This window comes from Thamnophis elegans, chromosome 1 (assembly GCF_009769535.1).
Source record: "Thamnophis elegans isolate rThaEle1 chromosome 1, rThaEle1.pri, whole genome shotgun sequence".
NCBI lineage: Eukaryota > Metazoa > Chordata > Lepidosauria > Squamata > Colubridae > Thamnophis > Thamnophis elegans.
In genome coordinates this window covers 68,815,552-68,833,295 of record NC_045541.1, presented here as the reverse complement: position 1 = coordinate 68,833,295, position 17,744 = coordinate 68,815,552, and the positions used below count along the sequence as shown (strand labels likewise).

General features: G+C 41.3%; 1 protein-coding gene across 2 annotated transcripts; it reads right to left on the bottom strand.

The window, feature by feature from the left end:
* LOC116516020 (protein FAM111A-like) lies at nucleotides 1-8,219 on the bottom strand. 2 transcript variants are annotated; one of them, XM_032228370.1, is made up of 3 exons: nucleotides 8,156-8,219; nucleotides 6,729-6,793; nucleotides 1-1,874 (listed from the first exon to the last, which is right to left on the bottom strand). In XM_032228370.1, the coding sequence occupies exons 2-3, from the start codon at nucleotides 6,780-6,782 to the stop codon at nucleotides 150-152; spliced, it is 1,779 nt and encodes a 592-aa protein (XP_032084261.1). In that variant the 5' UTR covers nucleotides 6,783-6,793; nucleotides 8,156-8,219; the 3' UTR covers nucleotides 1-149. The 2 variants fall into 2 exon arrangements, with proteins under 2 accessions (XP_032084261.1, XP_032084270.1); XM_032228379.1 differs by having other exon boundaries at nucleotides 6,729-6,790.
* Between the last annotated feature and the right edge of the window lie 9,525 nt (nucleotides 8,220-17,744).

Here is a 17,744-nt window from a genome sequence, read left to right as displayed (position 1 = left end):
AGCAATGTTCAGCCTGTATATTTGAAAATAAATATACTGTATCTGTCACAAACTGTTATAAATCTAAAGAAAGCAGAACCTTTGCAGATAACTTTTCCTCAAGCAATTTCATTTTTTGGAGAAGTGGCCTGAATTTTAACAATATAATATTAATGACAATTCATTTCCTCCCCTGCCTCACTCACAAATGCATCCACATGTGAGCTATCTTCCCTTGCATCAGGAGCAATTATAGCATCATGCCAAGATTTAAATGTGGATTTAATTTTTAAAATAATTGAGTCAATTGAATAGCCCCATTCAATTATGCTGCAGTCTTTGTCTTTCATTTCATAAGCAAGTCCAGCAGCGTGCAAAGCAACAAGCTGCCCATGTTTGTTAAACACCGGTGAACCCGATGACCCCTCGAAAAAACAGGCATCATAAGTGACAACATTAGCATTACTTGTATCTAACACAAAATATTCTGGATTATACCTATGGATGGATTTCTCTGGCCTGTAACCACACACACAGATACAATGTTCAATTTTCAGGCATTTCTGCAAATGATCCCCAATTGCCTTGTCACGTTCAGGTACACTGACAACAAGACAAACATCTATAGACTTGACTCCTGCTTTTGGGTGACCTATGATAAAAATGGGACCATTTGGTGGTGGTGGGGAATTTAAATGCAACAGTCCTGGTGGAGGATGACTATTACTTCCATTTTCTTCCAATTTCAGCACAGCAAAATCAAGATCCTCATCTGCTATTTCAAACCAGTTCTCCAATGAGAACCATGTTTCCATACGATGAAGTTCTTCATAAGAGAAAGTTACACGGGCCAACTGCTTAATTCTATTTCCCCAGTCCTTTGCTTCAATTCCTTCTCCAACTATCTTCCTTATTACATGGTGACACGTTAATATATATCTACCATGGAGAACGAAGCAAGTTCCAACCCATTGAAAGTATCCTGAGATTCTCCTCCCTATAAATCCAACTGAATCCATATTTTTAGCAAGAATCCTAACCAACTTGCAGGAAAGAGAGCCATTCATCTCCTTGCCATAGTTTCTTTTATAAGCTTCAAGTTTATCCTTTTTATATCTCAAAAATTTGGCAATGTTTTCTCTTTCTTCCTTCAGCTTAGGATACAAGTGTAGGACCCCCAATTCAGAGTCCTGCAGCTTTTGTCTTTTAGCGCTGACCTGTCCCATCTCACAATCCGGCTCTGGCTTAGGCTCCACCCCAATATTATAAACCTGACCTGATAAGTTGTCAACTGGAAAATTGTTATCTATGATTGTTGCACCGTCCTCCAGAGTCCAATTCTCTTCTTTCAGGAATGGCAGAAAGCGGCCATCATTGCACATGGCATCTTTTATGGATTCTCCTTTAGGGGCACAGATACAAAGTATGCAATATTCTTTAAGTAGGTCGCGGTTTTTGATTAACCTAATTCTCTGTGCTCTACGGCTTTTCATTCTAGAAACTATTTTATGGACACAGAACACTATACATTCGTCTTTTACATCATCATATTGGCGATACCACCTTTCATTAGTTGCATTGTAGGACTTCAATTCAAATTGTGAGCGATCAGGTACATACTTTAAAGGCATTCCCATATTGACACAGACATTCCAAGGCTCTTTCTTCTCTATTAAGTGGAACTCTACCCCCTTTTTTCTCTCCATCCAGTCACAAATATATGTACTAGACTTGAGGGCACTAATCAGACTGTCGGTAAGTCTGCCTCTCACTTCATGCTTCCTCTCATCTCTATTTAATGTCACCAGGAATGTTCGTTTTTCTTCGCTTGCATCCTTGCAACTTGTTGGATTTTTTTCGGGAAAATCATATTCATTGTTAACTTCTTCTTTGATCTAATAAAAGGGAACAATTAAATATGCATTTGGTTTATTTTGTTTTTCACTAAAACAATAGTAAAAAGACCATGTAGTGCCTAGCACCTTCACTTAACAGTAACACAGTTGGATGTGAAACAAAATTTTGTATGGGATATTTTCATAGGTGCTTTTAGCCCAATTCAGGCATTTCCTGAATTGAATATAATTAAGCTACTTAAGAAAGAAAGAACATAATTATTTTCAAGCTGAATCTTCTCTGTAACCAGGCACACTGCAGACCTGGGATTCTCAATTATGGATTACCGTATTTTTCAGAGTATAAGACGCACCTTTTTTTCCTCAAAAAAGAGGCTGAAAATTGTCTTTTAGAAGTACTGAGCTGCCCCTCCTCAAAGTCTTATACACTAAATACAGCATTTTTCCCCTCCTGAAGCCCCTCCCCCTTCACCAAAATGGCCATTTCCCCCCCCTCCAGCCCCCAGCAGGACTCTATAAGCCTCCATAAGGCTATGCATTTGATTTTTTTTGACAAAAAATGGGCCATTTTTTGCTGGTTTCTGCCCCCCCCCCCAGAGCACTGTGCAAGCCCCCCCCCCCAGGCTATTTATGCCTTTTATTTGGAAAAGCGGGGCATTATTGGGAGGTTTGCAGAGTGAAAATACTCCCCACCCCCTTTTGGAAAGCTCTTTAATTGATTGATGAGAATTACATTGATCAAGTGCTGTGCCAGCAAAAACACCTATCTATCTGCTATATTTCTCTCTCTATCTCTTTCTATATATCTCTCTCTATCCCTCTATCTATCTACCTACCTACCTACTCTCTCTCTCCCCTCTCCTCCCTCCCTCCCTAGTGTATTTCTCTATCTCTTTATCCCTCTACCTACCTACTTTTTTAAAAATTTGCTTCTTCAAAATCTTGGTGCATCTTGTACTCCAGTGCGTCTTATACTCCGAAAAATATGGTAATTTAAAACATGTTCTGCTCTACCCATATCTCCAAGTGCATGTGATTCCATAATGTACTAATGTACATAATGTACTAAGAAGAGGCATGGAGACTGTGGGGAAATTGCACCATGACATCCCAACAGGAAAAGAATAAAGGAAAGTTAGCTTGATTCATCATGCCCAGTAATAGCAGAGTCAACTAACACTTTCAAAAACCAAGCACCAAGGATCCAATCAGGAGAATTGGCTTCTCTTGTGTGATATTTAAAAATAGGAAGACGACAGACTCCATGTTTGTCTTTCAGGGATTCGGTTTCTTCCTGTGGAACAGGTGAAAGCCAAATTAGGAGGGCGCCCTTAGCCAGCAGCAACACAATTAGATGTTCTATATCAGGGGTGTCAAACTCCCATCGTCATGGCAGCATCAGGTGAAATATCAGGACTTTTTTCCTCTTTGCTAAACCAGACATGGACATGGCCAGCATGTGATGCATCCGGCCCATGAGACGGGAGTTTGACAGCCCTGTTCTTTACCGAATTTGGATAGATCAGAGGCTACTTGTGGGATGGACCAGGATTTTCAAACTATATTCTACAGAGAACTTGAGGAGCAGCCCTCAAAGACTAAGGACAAAAAACAATAGACTCAAACTCAGCCAACTTTCTATTACTAGAGTATGATTTGACCCAAGGTCTAGAGGCTGTTCAGCTACAGCCATGGCTGTGGCTGTTTAGCCCCCTCCCACTACCCAGGTTGGTGAAGTTTTCATTGTCCGTCTTGGCTAGGGTAATATTTCCCCATTTGATACTGGAATAGCAATGGCACTTAGACTTATATACAGCTTTCCAGTGTTTTCCAGGCCTCTCTAAGTGGTTTACAGAATCAGCATATTGCCCCCAACTATCTGGGTCCTCATTTTACTCCCCCAAGACAGATGGAAGGCTGAGTCAACCTTGAGCCTTGTGGGATTTGAACTGCCAAATTGCAGGGAGCTGGCATCAGCAGAAATAGCCTCGGAACTGCACTCTAACTACTGCACCACCAAGGAATACAACTTGATGCTTTTCACTCTAACCACTGTGTCACTGCTGCCAGGTGTGCTGCGTTGGCTGCCAGGTGGTTTCCAGCTGCCTTTCAAGTGCTGGTTGTCATCAATAAAGCCCTGTATGGCATAGGGCTGTGATGATTAACCTATGGCACGTGTGCCAGGGTGGCACGCGAAGCCCTCTCTGTGGGAACGTGAGCCGTCGCGCCAGCGCAGCTCCACTGCGCAGGCACCTCACATCAGCCAGCTGATTTTTGGGTCTCTGCAGCGGGAGACACGGATGTATGTAAAGGAGGCAGGGGGCAGTGCAGGGGTGGGGGCAGTCCCAGCCCCCAGGGCTTCATTTTTGGTCCCAGGAGGCTTCAGGGAGGCCTGCAAAAAGAGCCGAGGTGGCGCAGTGGTTAGAGTGCAGTACTGCAGCCACTTCAGCTGACTGTTATCTGCAGTTCGGCGGTTCAAATCTCACCGGCTCAGGGTTGACTCAGCCTTCCATCCTTCCGAGATGGATAAAATGAGGACCCAGACTGTGGGGGCAATATGCTGACTCTGTAAACCGCTTAGAGAGGGCTGAAAGCCCTATGAAGTGGTATATAAGTCTAACTGCTATTGCTATTGCTAGGCCCAAAATGGGCCATGGGGGTGTTGCGAGCACATGTGTAGGAGGAGCACGGGGTTTGAGGATGCCTGTGCGGAAGAGCATGTGGAATTGCGCACACATGCACAGGGGGGCGTGGAGCGTGAGGGGCATTGCATTATGGGTGTGGGCGCACTTTCGGCACGTGAAGACGGAAAGGTTAGCCATCGCTGGCACAGGGCCTAGTTACCTAAGGAACTGCCTTTCTCCATTTTTTTGCTGCCCACCCAGGAGATAAGCAGAACATTTAGGTCCTCTCTATTAAACATTGCCATCTTGGAAATCCAAGGAAATCCAAGGCTTTCTGAAAGAGTCCCCCACCTTCTGAACTCATATCCCATCAGAGATAAGGACAGCACCTACTCTGCTGGGATACAGGAAAGCTCTCAGGACCTCACTATGGTTCAAAGGATGGGCTTAATGTATCTACGAGGATCCCGTTGTGGTCTCCTGTTACGCTTGTGGTTGTTTGAATCTGGACTGAATTGTTTGGTATTTTTTGCTTTTTTTGGACCGAGTGTCTAATAAGAGAGGCAGTCCTCATGTTGTGGCCCAATAGGAGCTGTTGGAGCTGCCACCAGACTCTGACAGCGAGGGGCCCTATGAGTCGGCTCTGGAGGATGTGGAGGACTTGGACAGGGTTCTGACTCTGAGCAGGGCGCAGAGAGGCTGGTTGGCCACCAGGAGGCACCAGAGCCTTGGACCAGTGGGGCGGAGACAAGGGAGTTGTTCCTGGATGCCCAGCACCGAAGAGCTAATAGGCGTAAGGAACAGTTGCGCAATTACAAGATATAATTGCACTCAGCTGGTGGTAATTAGGCTCCTCTCAAGACTATAAAAGGAATGATTGTGCACACGCCCTTTTGCTGGAGTCAACATATTCACTAAAGTTGGAGAAGGCTAGCTTGGCAGGCTGGATTGCTGCCAAGGTTAGTCTGTGCTGGATTGCTGCCACTGTCTTGTCTGTGCTGGATTGCTGCCAAAGCCTGGACTGTGCTGGATTGCTGCCAAGGGCCTGTCTGTGTATCAATAAATCCTGGAAGTATCTTTGTCTCGGCTGCTTTGGTGTAGGACGAGGTGGGTCAGAACACCTCAACGTACAACCATTCATTTACAACAGCACTGAAAAAGCTACATATGATCATTTTTCACTTGCAGCATTTCCATGGTCACATGATCCAAATTCAGGCACTTGGCAACTGGCATGCATTGATGATGTCATGTGACCTACCTTTTGTAGCCATCCCAGCCCACTTCCAATAAGCAAAGACTTTTGGAGAAGTCAAATTTGCTTCACCACCACACGGTGCATTTAACAACTGTGGCAAAAAAGATCATAAAATGAGGAGCAACTCACTTGACAGCCTCACTTATCAATGGAAATTATGGGCTCAACTGCGGTCGTAAGTCAAGGATAGCTGGTAATGGGTGCCATACCAAAAAAACTTTAATGGTGTTGGGGGGAAAACCCGCTTCCCAAAGTCAGGAGACAGAACCACGAGAGTGCAGAACAGGTTTATTGCTAGCAATGGTTCAGAGCAATAACTTGACAAAGTCTGAACCCCAGGCAACACCCGGGGTCTATCTTTTATAGGTTTTGAAATTTCAACTTCCTTTACACGCATCGAGATACAATACATCAAAACAGATACAAAAAGAAGAAGTTATATTATAATATTCAATATAAGGTTAGGGTTAACATATCTTACACCATCTGCTAGTTTCAGGAACTCTTCACGTGTCTCACCCTTGCGTTACAACATATCATAGTACATAGTTCAATAAACAGACAAGTGCATTAGGCAAGAAGTTCAATACATTCCTAATATTGCAACAGAGATAGAAGCAAATAAGGGTCTATGTGTTTAAGGTTCGATATTAAATTAGGACCCTTGGGCCCATCCGCATCAATGGCACTTAGAGAATCTGCACATCGACAAAACGTCCATCACTTACAAGAGGCCTATGCTGCTTGGATCCACACATTTACTATGCTGATACTTTAGAGCATCCTAGGTTCTCTAAGAACTTGATGTGAATGAAGGCCAACCCCAGCTGAAGAATCGGCAGCTGTGATCCCACAGTTGTGTATATAATAGGAATGATAAAGTTTAAGCAACAAGCTTGGAGTCAAGAAGAGAGCAACGAAAGGCATGTCATGACATGTCCATGAAAAGCACACTTCACCACACACAGACTATGAGAACAGCAATCAGTTCAGAATAAGCAAGAACTCTACCTTTGGCTTTTCATCACTGGTTCCAGCAATGGGATCATCTTTCAACTGGTCCATCCTTATTGCTGCTAAAGTGAAGGGGGGGGGGAGAGAGGTGAAAACCCAAACAAGAGGATTATACAGCTAGTCCTTGACTTACAACCACAATGGCGCCTATAATGTATGTTATTAAGTGAGATATTTGTTAAGGGACTTTTGCCCCATTTTCTTGCCACATTTGCTATGGGAATCACTGCAGTTGTTAAATTAATAACATGATTGTTAATTGAATCTGACTCTGCTTGTCAGGAAGATCACAAAAGGGGATTACGTGACTCCTGGACACTGCCAACGGTCATAAATGTGAGACAGTTTTCAAGCATCGCAATATAAATCATGTGACCACATGTGGATGTTACAATGGTTGGAAAATGGTTGTTAAGTCACTTTTCTCAGGGATGTTGTAACTTTGAACAGTCACTAAATGAACTGTTGTAAGTTGAAGACTATCTGTACTGAATTTCTCCTGCTATTTTGAACTTTTTTTTTCAACCCACTCCCTTACTCATTTTCAGCTAGGCTAGGGCACTTTGGCTGCTTTGAGTACTACGCTTTTCGCTTATTGGAATAAACCAAAATTAGCTCAGCAACTCACACTAAACCATGATCAAAATATCTAGCTTGTGCGTTGCCTGTGCTGGATCAGCCAACTATGGTTTCTGGCGTCCCCGCCGAGTGAAATGAGATTAAATTCGCGGAAGGGGGGGCATGTACAGGGCGGGGCATAACCTTTTCCTAGGGGGTCACAGCAAGATCGACAGCAGTTTACAACTTCCGCGACACCTCATTTTAAAGCCCATAAAAAACTGAATTGAATGAGCTATTAAATGTTAAATTTGCTTTAAGAATGGCTGGAAAATTCGATTCGGAAGAACAAAGGATCATTGACAGAATAAAATGCATTGCCTTTCGAGAGGCTCGCGATGCTGGAGCCAGATCTCAATTCGCCAGATCTCAATCCGGCAGAGAACATTGGGGCCATAATTAAGGATGAAGTGGAAGCTCTGATGATTCAGGAGCAAGGTCAAAATCGATATTCGGTTGAAACTTTGAGAATGAATTTGGAAACTGTGTTGAAAAATCTGGAAAATCGAACGGAACTGTTTGAAGATTTGTTGTGTTCTTATCCACCTCGTTTGAATGCTGTTCGAAGGGCTAATGGTGGTCATACTGACTATTAAATCGTGTCAATAAACTCAGTTTTTGATGGGCTTTCGAATGGTGTATGAATTATTTGTGTTGTTATTACAAGTGTTGCTGTGACCCCCTAGGAAAAGGTTATGCCCCGCCCTGTAGTATCCCTTGTCGGCAGAGAAAGTACTGTAATAAAGGAGATCCCGATCATTTTCTCCACCCTTTGGCGTTCGCGAGTACATCCAAGAACTCTTTACCTTTACAGGGAGCTTTCTATCAGCCGAGGGTTGGAAAGGGACGATGACAACGGGGAGACCTCAGAAAACCTCCCAGGACCCCCAAAACAAGGGAGAAACGACTCCGCAAGTTGTGGCGCAGGCTGTGCGAAAGGCGGGGACGGCTTAGACAAAGTGATTTGCTTCCTCAAACTTCTTTTCCGGGGCGGTGATTCGGGTCTTGAAAGATGCCCATAACGGACTCAGCTCGGCAAAAGCGCGAACTCGAAAAGCGGTCACCGCCCTTTTCCTTTTGGTTGACGGGAAATGGAAAGCAGCCGTCAGGCCAGAAACGAAGGTGCTGATAAATTCCTGGGCTTTTATTATGGCCTTTTGGGGCGCTCTGGATCGATCCCCTGGGAGGTGCAGAAGTAGATTCCAGCCCCCACAGAAAGTGTCGCCGAGCCCGGGCAGGGATAGCATCGGGATCGTTTCCCTCTCACTGGAAAACGGAAAAGGACCACCGGCGGCTGGATGGGAGGACTGTCATCGGCGTGATTCAAAGATCATGAATTTAAGCCCCGTTCGCGTCCCAGCCCTTATGTGAAAAATGGGGACCGGGGCGGCGGCTGGGGTGGGGGGGACCGAGTTCACACAATGCAATCACTTAACCTTGGCCCAAATTTGGGCGAAGAGCCAGATATAGATACAGGTAAACAGAATTGGAAGAGACCTTGTAGGTCGTCTACTCCAACCCCCTCCCCTTTCAAAGAGTTGTCACAGAGAGGAAGGGGTCTGGCTATTTTCCAAGACACCTGAAGGCCAGACAAGGAATGATGGATGGAGAGAACAAGGAGAGATTCAGCCTAGAAGTAAGGACAAATTTTCTGACAGAGAACAATCCACCTGCAATGTTCCCTCTAATTTTTTTTCAGTGTGTGCGGGAAAAGTATAGTATTTGAGCAGCACATTTTCATGCCTGAGCACCTGAATTTTTTTCATAGATGTTTCACAGAGCAATTGATTTATAGGATCCGAATTGGAATGGAGAAAAATGGTTTTGTGCGTGAGTGAGTGTGTGTGTGTGTGTGTGTGTGTGTGTGTGTGTGTTTGAGTGAGCGAGGGATCCGGTAAGGGAACTGCGCCTATTTAGGAAAGAAGGTAAATTATTGCAAACATGATCAATCGAAGATAAGTATGGGGACAGGTTGGGCAGTAGAGAGAAAGTGATAAAAGAGTGGGAGAGAGGAAGAAAAAAAGAGGGAAGAGAGACAGAAAGAGACAGAGAAGGACAGAGAAAGTGACAGAAGAGTGGGAAAGAAGGAGAGAGAAAGAGAGACAAAGAAAGTGGGTGAAAGAGACAGAAAGAGACAAAGAGGAGAGAGAAGGGAGAAGGAGAGAGAAAGTGACAGAAGAATGGAAAAGAGGGAGAGAGAAAGAGAAGAGAGAAAGAGAAAGAGGATGAGAGAGACAGAGAGAGAAGAGAGGAAGAGGAAAGAGTAAGAGAAAACATCTCATTTCAACCCTGAGGTGTAAATATTCTCTTTGATTGGTAATTTTATTTGTCCATTTACTATACAATACTCGCATTTCTCCTTAAGTTCATCAAGAATTCCCTTCTTTTTATTGAATTTATCACAATAACGTGAGAACAACTTTTTCAGCATAGCTTTACAGCTATTTAAAATATATAGTAATTTAAGTCAGGTTTTCAGAACATTAGTCTATTTATAAGTCACTAAGTGCAAAGAAACAGATTCAGAAAGTTGGCTTTCCTTTTTGTAATTGCCTATTGCCTGCTTAATTTTCTACCTACATTTTTGATAACTGATATTCACGTTGACCCAAGAAGCCCATCATAGAAAGAAACCCCCCCCCCCCTATGAACTTTGTTGGGTTTCCATGGAATGAAGTTTGATCTTTTTCTCAACCATACAGTAGCATATTCTTTCTAAGGAGGATATAATCAAGATAGTCCATAATTGCCTATCAATCTAACAGTATGGTGATTGACAATCTTTTTATATTTCAACTCTAACTCTTTCAGTCTTAAAGGTTTGGTGAGAAGAAATCCAAAAATTCTTTTAAAGAGGGAAAAAAATGCTTGCACAATTGCACCCATTGAGACATGTATATATACACAACACACAGAGAAACAAACTTAACAAAGTGCTAAGTCTGCCCACCAACTAACTAACACTCTCTCCCTCTCCCCCCCCTCTCTCTTCCTCTTGGAAGGAATGACCCGGCTTGGCTCCCACTTTCAATCTGCCGTCCAACGACCGAACGGAGAAGCGAAGAGACAGGAGAGACGAAGCGAGAGCCAAGCCAGGTCATTCCTTCCAAGAGGCACGTTTCCCATCGAATGACTCGCTGCCCTAGACTCGAGGAGACCCTCTGCAGTCCTTCTTGTCTGGCCGGGATGCCAGCGAGAGTGTTGGGCTGAAGGAAGGAGGGATACACACGCTCACGCTCTCACTCACTCACTCACTCCCCTCCTCTTCCTTCTCCTCCTCCTCCTCCCTCCCTTCCTCTCTCTCTCTCAAATGGCAAATCCGAGCAGCCGCTGCTGGGAGCCGGTCCCATGCCTTCTCCCAACCCCCACACCCCTTCTCTCAGCTACTTCCTGCCTTGTGATTGCTGTCTCCAGGCTGGCTCTCCCCTCCTATTATCGTGGAAGGCATCTCAAAATTTGAGTAGTTCAGAGAACCAGCAAATGCCACCTCTGGCTGAACCCAGAGAAGGGGGAATGGAGATTTTGCAGTATCCTTCCCCTGCCACACCCACCAAGCCACGCCCACAGAACTGGTAGTAAAAAAATTGGAATTTCACCCCTGGTGCCAACCCTGCCAGATCGAACCAGCCAGGGTGATGATGACAATTTCAATTTCCAAGAAAGTGCAAAATATTCCAATGGGAATTATTCTGCATAGAACAAAGAAAGTTAAATATTTCCTCCTCACCTACTCATTGCTGTAAGAATTTCGCATTCTCAAAATAAAAGACAGGAACTTTCAATATTTTTCCTCCCTTTAATTCCAGAATAAGGAATTCAAATTTCTCTTTTCGCCTCAGCACTCTTTCCCAGGAGTATAAGATAAGAATGATGTGTGTTTTTGCGTCACCACTTTCAATTGTATACAAGATCACAGATTATCCACAAGCATACATAGATACATTATTATCATTGTACATCATATTGTTCAGTTATAACTGATATTCCTTCATTTTAAACAAATATTCTAGAAACTAGATTCACATATATACCAATATTCCATTGCATCCTTATTTGTTTATTTAATAATAATATGTCTTTATAGAATCACCTATCTCATTATATTATTTTTGCAATATGAAAGAGTTCTCCAATATTTTATATTTGTGCATCACTACTTTCAGTTGTATATAGAATCACAGATTGTCCATCGAGTACACATAGGTACATTGTTATCATTGTACATCATATGTTCAACTATAATTGTTATTACATAGAAAGTTTTTATTTTCCATTTTCATAGCATATAATCACATGTATACTATTACATAGTCAATATCATGTTGTATTATTAAGTAATTACATCAATTCATCTTACCATCAACTACCAAAGAAAAAAAAAGAAAAACCCAGTTATTGGCTCTTCTGCTCTCCATGCACCATATTTATACCTTATCTGACACTTTCTTCCCCCTTTCTACATCCTGTCTTCCCTCCATCATTTTCTACTTTACTTCCCCTTCCTTTCTCCTTCTCCTCTCTCCCCTTACCACTCCTCCTTATACACCTCATCTTCCCCCTTCACCCTCTCTCCTATCCCTCTCTTCCTATCTTTCTTCTCTCCTCTGCTTCCCACTCTTCCTCTAATTCACTTGGTGTGTCTGAGCAAAGTCCCTTTTGTGTTGATGGTATTTATAATTCCATTTCAATATACATAAAAAAGAAAAAATAGCAGTATACATGTACAATCATCGAACACCCCTCCTCCAACTTAGTAAGCTCCACTCTCTCCCCCTCTTCCCCCCCAACCCCCCCAACCTTCCCCCACCCTGACTTCCCAGAACCAATACAAGGTATAAATCTTTAACAAAAACAGTTTAAAATATACTTAAAGAAAAAGTAGAGAGTTAATAACATCTTTGAATTGAGCTTAGCTCCTCCTTGCTAGGCTAACTATAAACAATTTGTATCATTTCTGATCTTAATCATAAGCTATCTGAAATTTCCTAGACCCATAGTTATTTTGAATATAGTCAATCCATTTTTCCCAGTCTTGTTTATATCTCTCGTTTGAATTATCCTTGAGATATGCAAAAATTTTAGACATCTCTGCTAAGTTTGTGATTTTCAATGTCCATTCTTGGATAGTAGACAAATCTTCCTTCTTCCAGTATTGCGCCACCAACAATCTAGCTGGAGTTATCAAATGCAAAGTCAAGTTAATCTCTACTGATGTACAGTCAGTAATTATACATAGCAAAAAATAGGTGGGTGGTAAACTTTATCCTTTTTTTTAAAGAACATTTTACATAATCCATCATATTTTTGTCCAGAATATCTTAACCTTTTTATAAGTTAAGTCTACCATGTCATTTAATTTATATTGATGTTTTTTTCCCCAACCCACAGTAAGGCATTCCTTAGAATATGACTTTTAAAATTCTTATCCACCTTTTTATTATATAGCAAATAAGCAACCATATACCAAATCATACCCTTCAATATTGAGTATTCTATCCTCTGTTAAATTGATCCAATCGCTTAACATTCCATATTAGAGACTTAGTTACCATCATTAGCCCCCTGAAACTTTTTAAGAGCCATCTGAACATCTTGGAATTTAACCTTTGGCCTAGCTCCTCCCACTGCTTCTGATGTTACACCTGTATGCTCCTGAACGGTGGCTTGTGTACGTTGCTTTCTTAATTCCTGTTCCATTGGTCTAGTAACCAGGCGGTCTTGTCTTTGTTCTTTAGCTTCTTGTACCTCTTGGAGAACAAGTTGATCCCCCCTTGTTAATACTTGAGTGGTTTGCTTTCCATCATATCCTTCTTGTTCTTTTTGTCTAGATCTAGAGGAAGGGGGTTGTCCACCCTTCAGTACATTGGTGTAGAAATCTTGTGCCTTCCCTATTGTATTGAGGCGATGTCTTTTTCCAAGGTAACTAAATGCGATGCCGGCTGGTGCGTCCCATCTAAACTGTATCTGGCGATTTTTAAGCTCTTCAACTAAAAAGGCATAGTCTTTCCTAGATCTCAGCATTTTAGGTGGTATCTCCTTCAAGACAGTCACCTCCCGACCCCGGATTTGAAGCTTATTTTTGTAGGATTCCTGCAATATCGTGTTTCTCACATCTCTAGTGGCGAAGTAGACCACTATATCTCTTGGTAATTGTTTTTGTTTTGCCAGCCCGGAATTAACGTGGTAAACCTTTTCGATTTGCCAATCAAGATTCCCTCCTGACCTTCCCGCCATCAGGTCGAAGGCTTCAGAGAGAGTCTGTTTCAGGTTCTCTTGTGTATTTTCAAGGGAGGCCCCTTATCCTTAAAGCAAATTCCATTTGCCTATACCGCAGCATTATGATTTCATTTTCTGCATCGCTGACCTTTTGCTGGACCGCCTCCATCTTCATTACCAAGTTCATATTAGAGTCACTAAGATCTTCTAACTTTTCTTCAAGTCCAAATGCATAACCAGCTAACGAATTCAGAGCCATCAGAAAGTCCCCTCTAATCATTTGGTTACATGTCGTAAATTCTTCAGACATCTGTTTGTTAGAAGCAACTATCTCTTCCTTAAGTTTTGCTTCCATCGTAACAGCATGATTTTTTAACGCATCGATTAATTCCTTCTGCAGAATTTCCCTTGTCAGGGGGTCCCCTGCAGAAGTAGAAGGGAGTAATGATTGTAATTTAGCAGAAGGCGCTGGTGAATTTCCAGCACTTTTTGATGCGGGGGGAGTAGGGGGGGATTTTTGCTTAGAAGCCATCTCAAGTTTAATCTTCTTTACTCCGTTAAAAAGTCCAAGCAGTCCAATTATGCAGTAATTGCTATTTGCTTTGATAATAAATCACTTCTTGGTAATACATCACTTTTAGGCTTCGCAAAAATTCTATCCGAGTCACGCCCCTCCTACACAGCTCGGCGCCATTTTTTTATAGAACTTTCAACAAGTAATCAGCAGAAGAAATTCTTTGCAAATGGAGCTAAGGATTTATACAGACACTGTAACCATCATAAATCCATGCTAGTTGCCAAGCATCTGAATGTTGATCATATGGCCATGGGGATGCTGCAACAGTTGTTAAGTTGAAAAATGGTCATAATTGCCTTTTTCAGTGCTGTTGTAAGTTGGAACAGTCACTAAATGAAAGTTGTAAGTCGAGCACTACTTGTATACATCTCAATAATTAGGGCCAAAGAACAGTAATTTAGTAGTGCACTAATATGTGTGTGAAGTAAATGAGCTCTTACAATGCGGATGAAACTAAGATCCAGGTTAGAGAAGGCTACCTCTAAATAAGGGAAAGTGTTAATTTGCTGTATTAATGTACCTTCTAATAGCCATCTGAGGCCTTTGACTTTAACTTTTAAAGAATTATCATGAAGTAGAAGCCAGGTCTTTTAAAAAACCTTTGAAACTCAACTTGCAAATATATCGCCTTCTCCAGTCTCCGGAGGCTTTCCTGAAGCTTGGGGAGGGCAAAAACCGCCTTCCCAAGCCCTTCGAAAGGCCGAAAATCAGCTGACCGGCACACTGGAGCTGATGGCTGGCATGCCAGCAAATATGCCTCTGTGTGCCACCGGTGGCACGCGTGCAATAGGTTCTCCATCACAGCAATAGGGCAACATAGCAACACAGGAGGGGTCTAGGGACTGATCTCTCTCCAAAACCAACACTAATGGAGTAGAAACATGAAAGCATGCCCCCCAAGCCCCAACTCCTGGAAGTGATATCAAAAGCTGCAGAGAAGGAAGAATCACGAGGATGAATGACCACCTCCGACTCAGTTCTGCCACTCCATCAAAAACAACCGATAATCTAAGACAAAGTCTTCCTGAAGGTACAAAGTTGCCAAGAATTCACATGTATCCATCAAAGACAGGACATTCTTTTTTATTTTTTTTATTTTTTATTTTAAAAACAAAAACAACACATAAAATCTTCCTTCTTTACATGTTATAGAAAGTGTATCAGTTGGTTACAAAAGGCTTTCGTGCTTCTCTTCCACAGTCATCAAGCATAATTCATATTAACTCAAGTATTTTAACTCAGATATTTATACATTTTACCATCATCATACCTCTTTTCACTTGACCATAATTGTTTAAATGTCCTTCATCATAAAATATATCAATATTAATACATAACCGCATTTCATTTGTTATTTCTAAAATCCTCCAATAACACTGAATCCTTATGTCCTATTCTAGCTAAACATCCATAATATTTAGTAGCAAAATTTTCTAATCCGTTACAAATCACTGTTTACAATTTATATCCAGTTTTCTTATGTTGTACCCATACACACACACACACACACACACACACACACACACGTTATCATTATCCCTCCTTTATTTGACTATATCCTGTATCATAACATTTTCCCCCCTAATAATCAAGACTTAACTGAATCTAACTTAGTTCTTTTTTATTAACTTTTATATATAAGCCAAGAGGATTTCTAATCTTCCTTTCATGGGTACCATTCAATATTCATATCCAATTATTACCTATCATAACACTACACGTTGTATACATTATTATCATTATCAAATTATTTATTTAACTATATCTATTGTCACTAAATTTCACTAAGTTTAACTAGTTTTAGACTATACACTTCCATCTATCAACCTGTATCTTTCCTGTAGTGAAATAGTCTCATGTCTTCTGCCATTTGTGGTGTCAATCTTCTAATCATCTCCTTAATCAAATTTGTAGGGACTCCTCTTAGCAACTCCTTGCTTATAAAATCTCTCATTTAGTTTCAATGCCCTTCTTCTGTTTCCTTAATCAACTTATCTTTGATTGTCAGTAGTGTTATCAATGATGTTGCTAATAAAAATTCTTTCTTTAAATCCATAAATTCTTTTGTTTTTTCTTCCTCTATGTCTTGCCATCTGGGATAGAGTTCCCCTCCATTTAATTCCTCTTTCAGTATTCCACTCTTTCCGTTTCTAGAAACAAACCAATCACCATAAATATCAGCAAATTTAATTTCTTTATGGTCATTTTCCGCTTCGGTTTTTAGGATTCTAGCCTCCACTTTTTCCACGATAAAGATCTCCAACTTCTTCATATTTTGCTTTTAGATGCTGTAAGACTTCCAATTTCTTCTTCATCCTCTCAAATGTATTTGATAATTTCTGAATTTCTAAGAATATCTTTTGCAAGCTTAAAGTTTCTTTCTGCTATTGAAATTGTGACATTATCTCCAGCTAACAAACACTGTTGCTCTAGCTTGGAAAGTTTTTACAAGATTAAGCATAGATTCACAATAAATTTTTATTTTCAATTTTCACTGGTTGAAGATATACTTCAAAGGGACATCTGCATGCTCTTCCTCTTATCACTCTCTATAAACAAGCAGTGAGACCTTGGAGCGCCAAGCCAGGACAATCAGCAAGAAAAGTAAGAGTGTTTTGTTTCCAATACACAAACCTCCAGCCTCTGAGTAGCAGTGTTGTTGTCAATTTTCTTTGTTTCCTTTTGTATCCTATTTATATTCCAAGTTAAAAAATGTCAGATTCTTAGATGTGTTATGAAAGGGGGGGAAACGCCTACCCTACAGTAATGAAGGAGAATTTTAGTCCATAGGTTGCAAAGAATAATAATAAAAGAAAAAAAATAGAAGAAGAAATAGAAGAATTCATTTTAAAAGGCTTGCATACAATCCATCCATGAACATAGCATTTAAAAGGTAAGATAACCGATTGTCCAAAACCATTCAAAGCTTAATTCCGCTGCTTATCCTGAGTCCCTCGGGATAGGGCGGCATACAAATATAATAAATAAATGAAATGAAATTTCTTCTGTTCTCAAATTTAAATTAACTTTTAATTTTTTTATAGGCAGTCTCTTTTAAAATGGTGAAAATTCCTCACCAGCTGGAAACACTTTCTCTTTCCGTATCCTTCCGTTTTGGAGCCGCTCCGACTTCATCAGCCTAATGGCAGGATTTTTTGTCGCCGGCTTGAAGAACTTCTCTTGTATCAATCAGGGACTTTGCGATGTCCCTGAGATCAGCAAATGTATTCTTCCTGTTCACCATCTCTACGGGACAGTTTAGGTCCGATTGGACCACCCAGTGGCAAAAGCATTAACTGCAGTCTTGGAGCATAGAAACTGCACGTCCATATTGTTGCGACATTGGCTCCTCCTCCCCAAAGACAGGATATTCTTGATAGCGATTTACCGGTAATAGTTTGGGAATTTTCACTGTATTGCTTTTCCCTCAGCACCAATTCTTGAAAGCTTTTTGCATCAATTCAGACCTTATATTACTTGCTGTTCAAATTTTATATAGGAATGTCTGCATTCAATAATATTAAATTGTCGTCTTTAATTTTTCTAAACCCAAATGGTTGCCCAAACTATACCTTGATAGATCTTGTTGCCACCAGCTGGTA

What these genes read in the sequence shown, in the direction of transcription:
- LOC116516020 (XM_032228370.1), bottom strand. Translation starts at nt 6,782, where the DNA reads ATGGACCAGTTGAAAGATGATCCCATTGCTGGAACCAGTGATGAAAAG. An exon ending in CCAGTGATGAAAAGCCAAAG is followed by an intron (nt 1,875 to 6,728) that starts GTAGAGTTCTTG and finishes CCCTTTTATTAG; the next exon opens with ATCAAAGAAGAAGTTAACAA.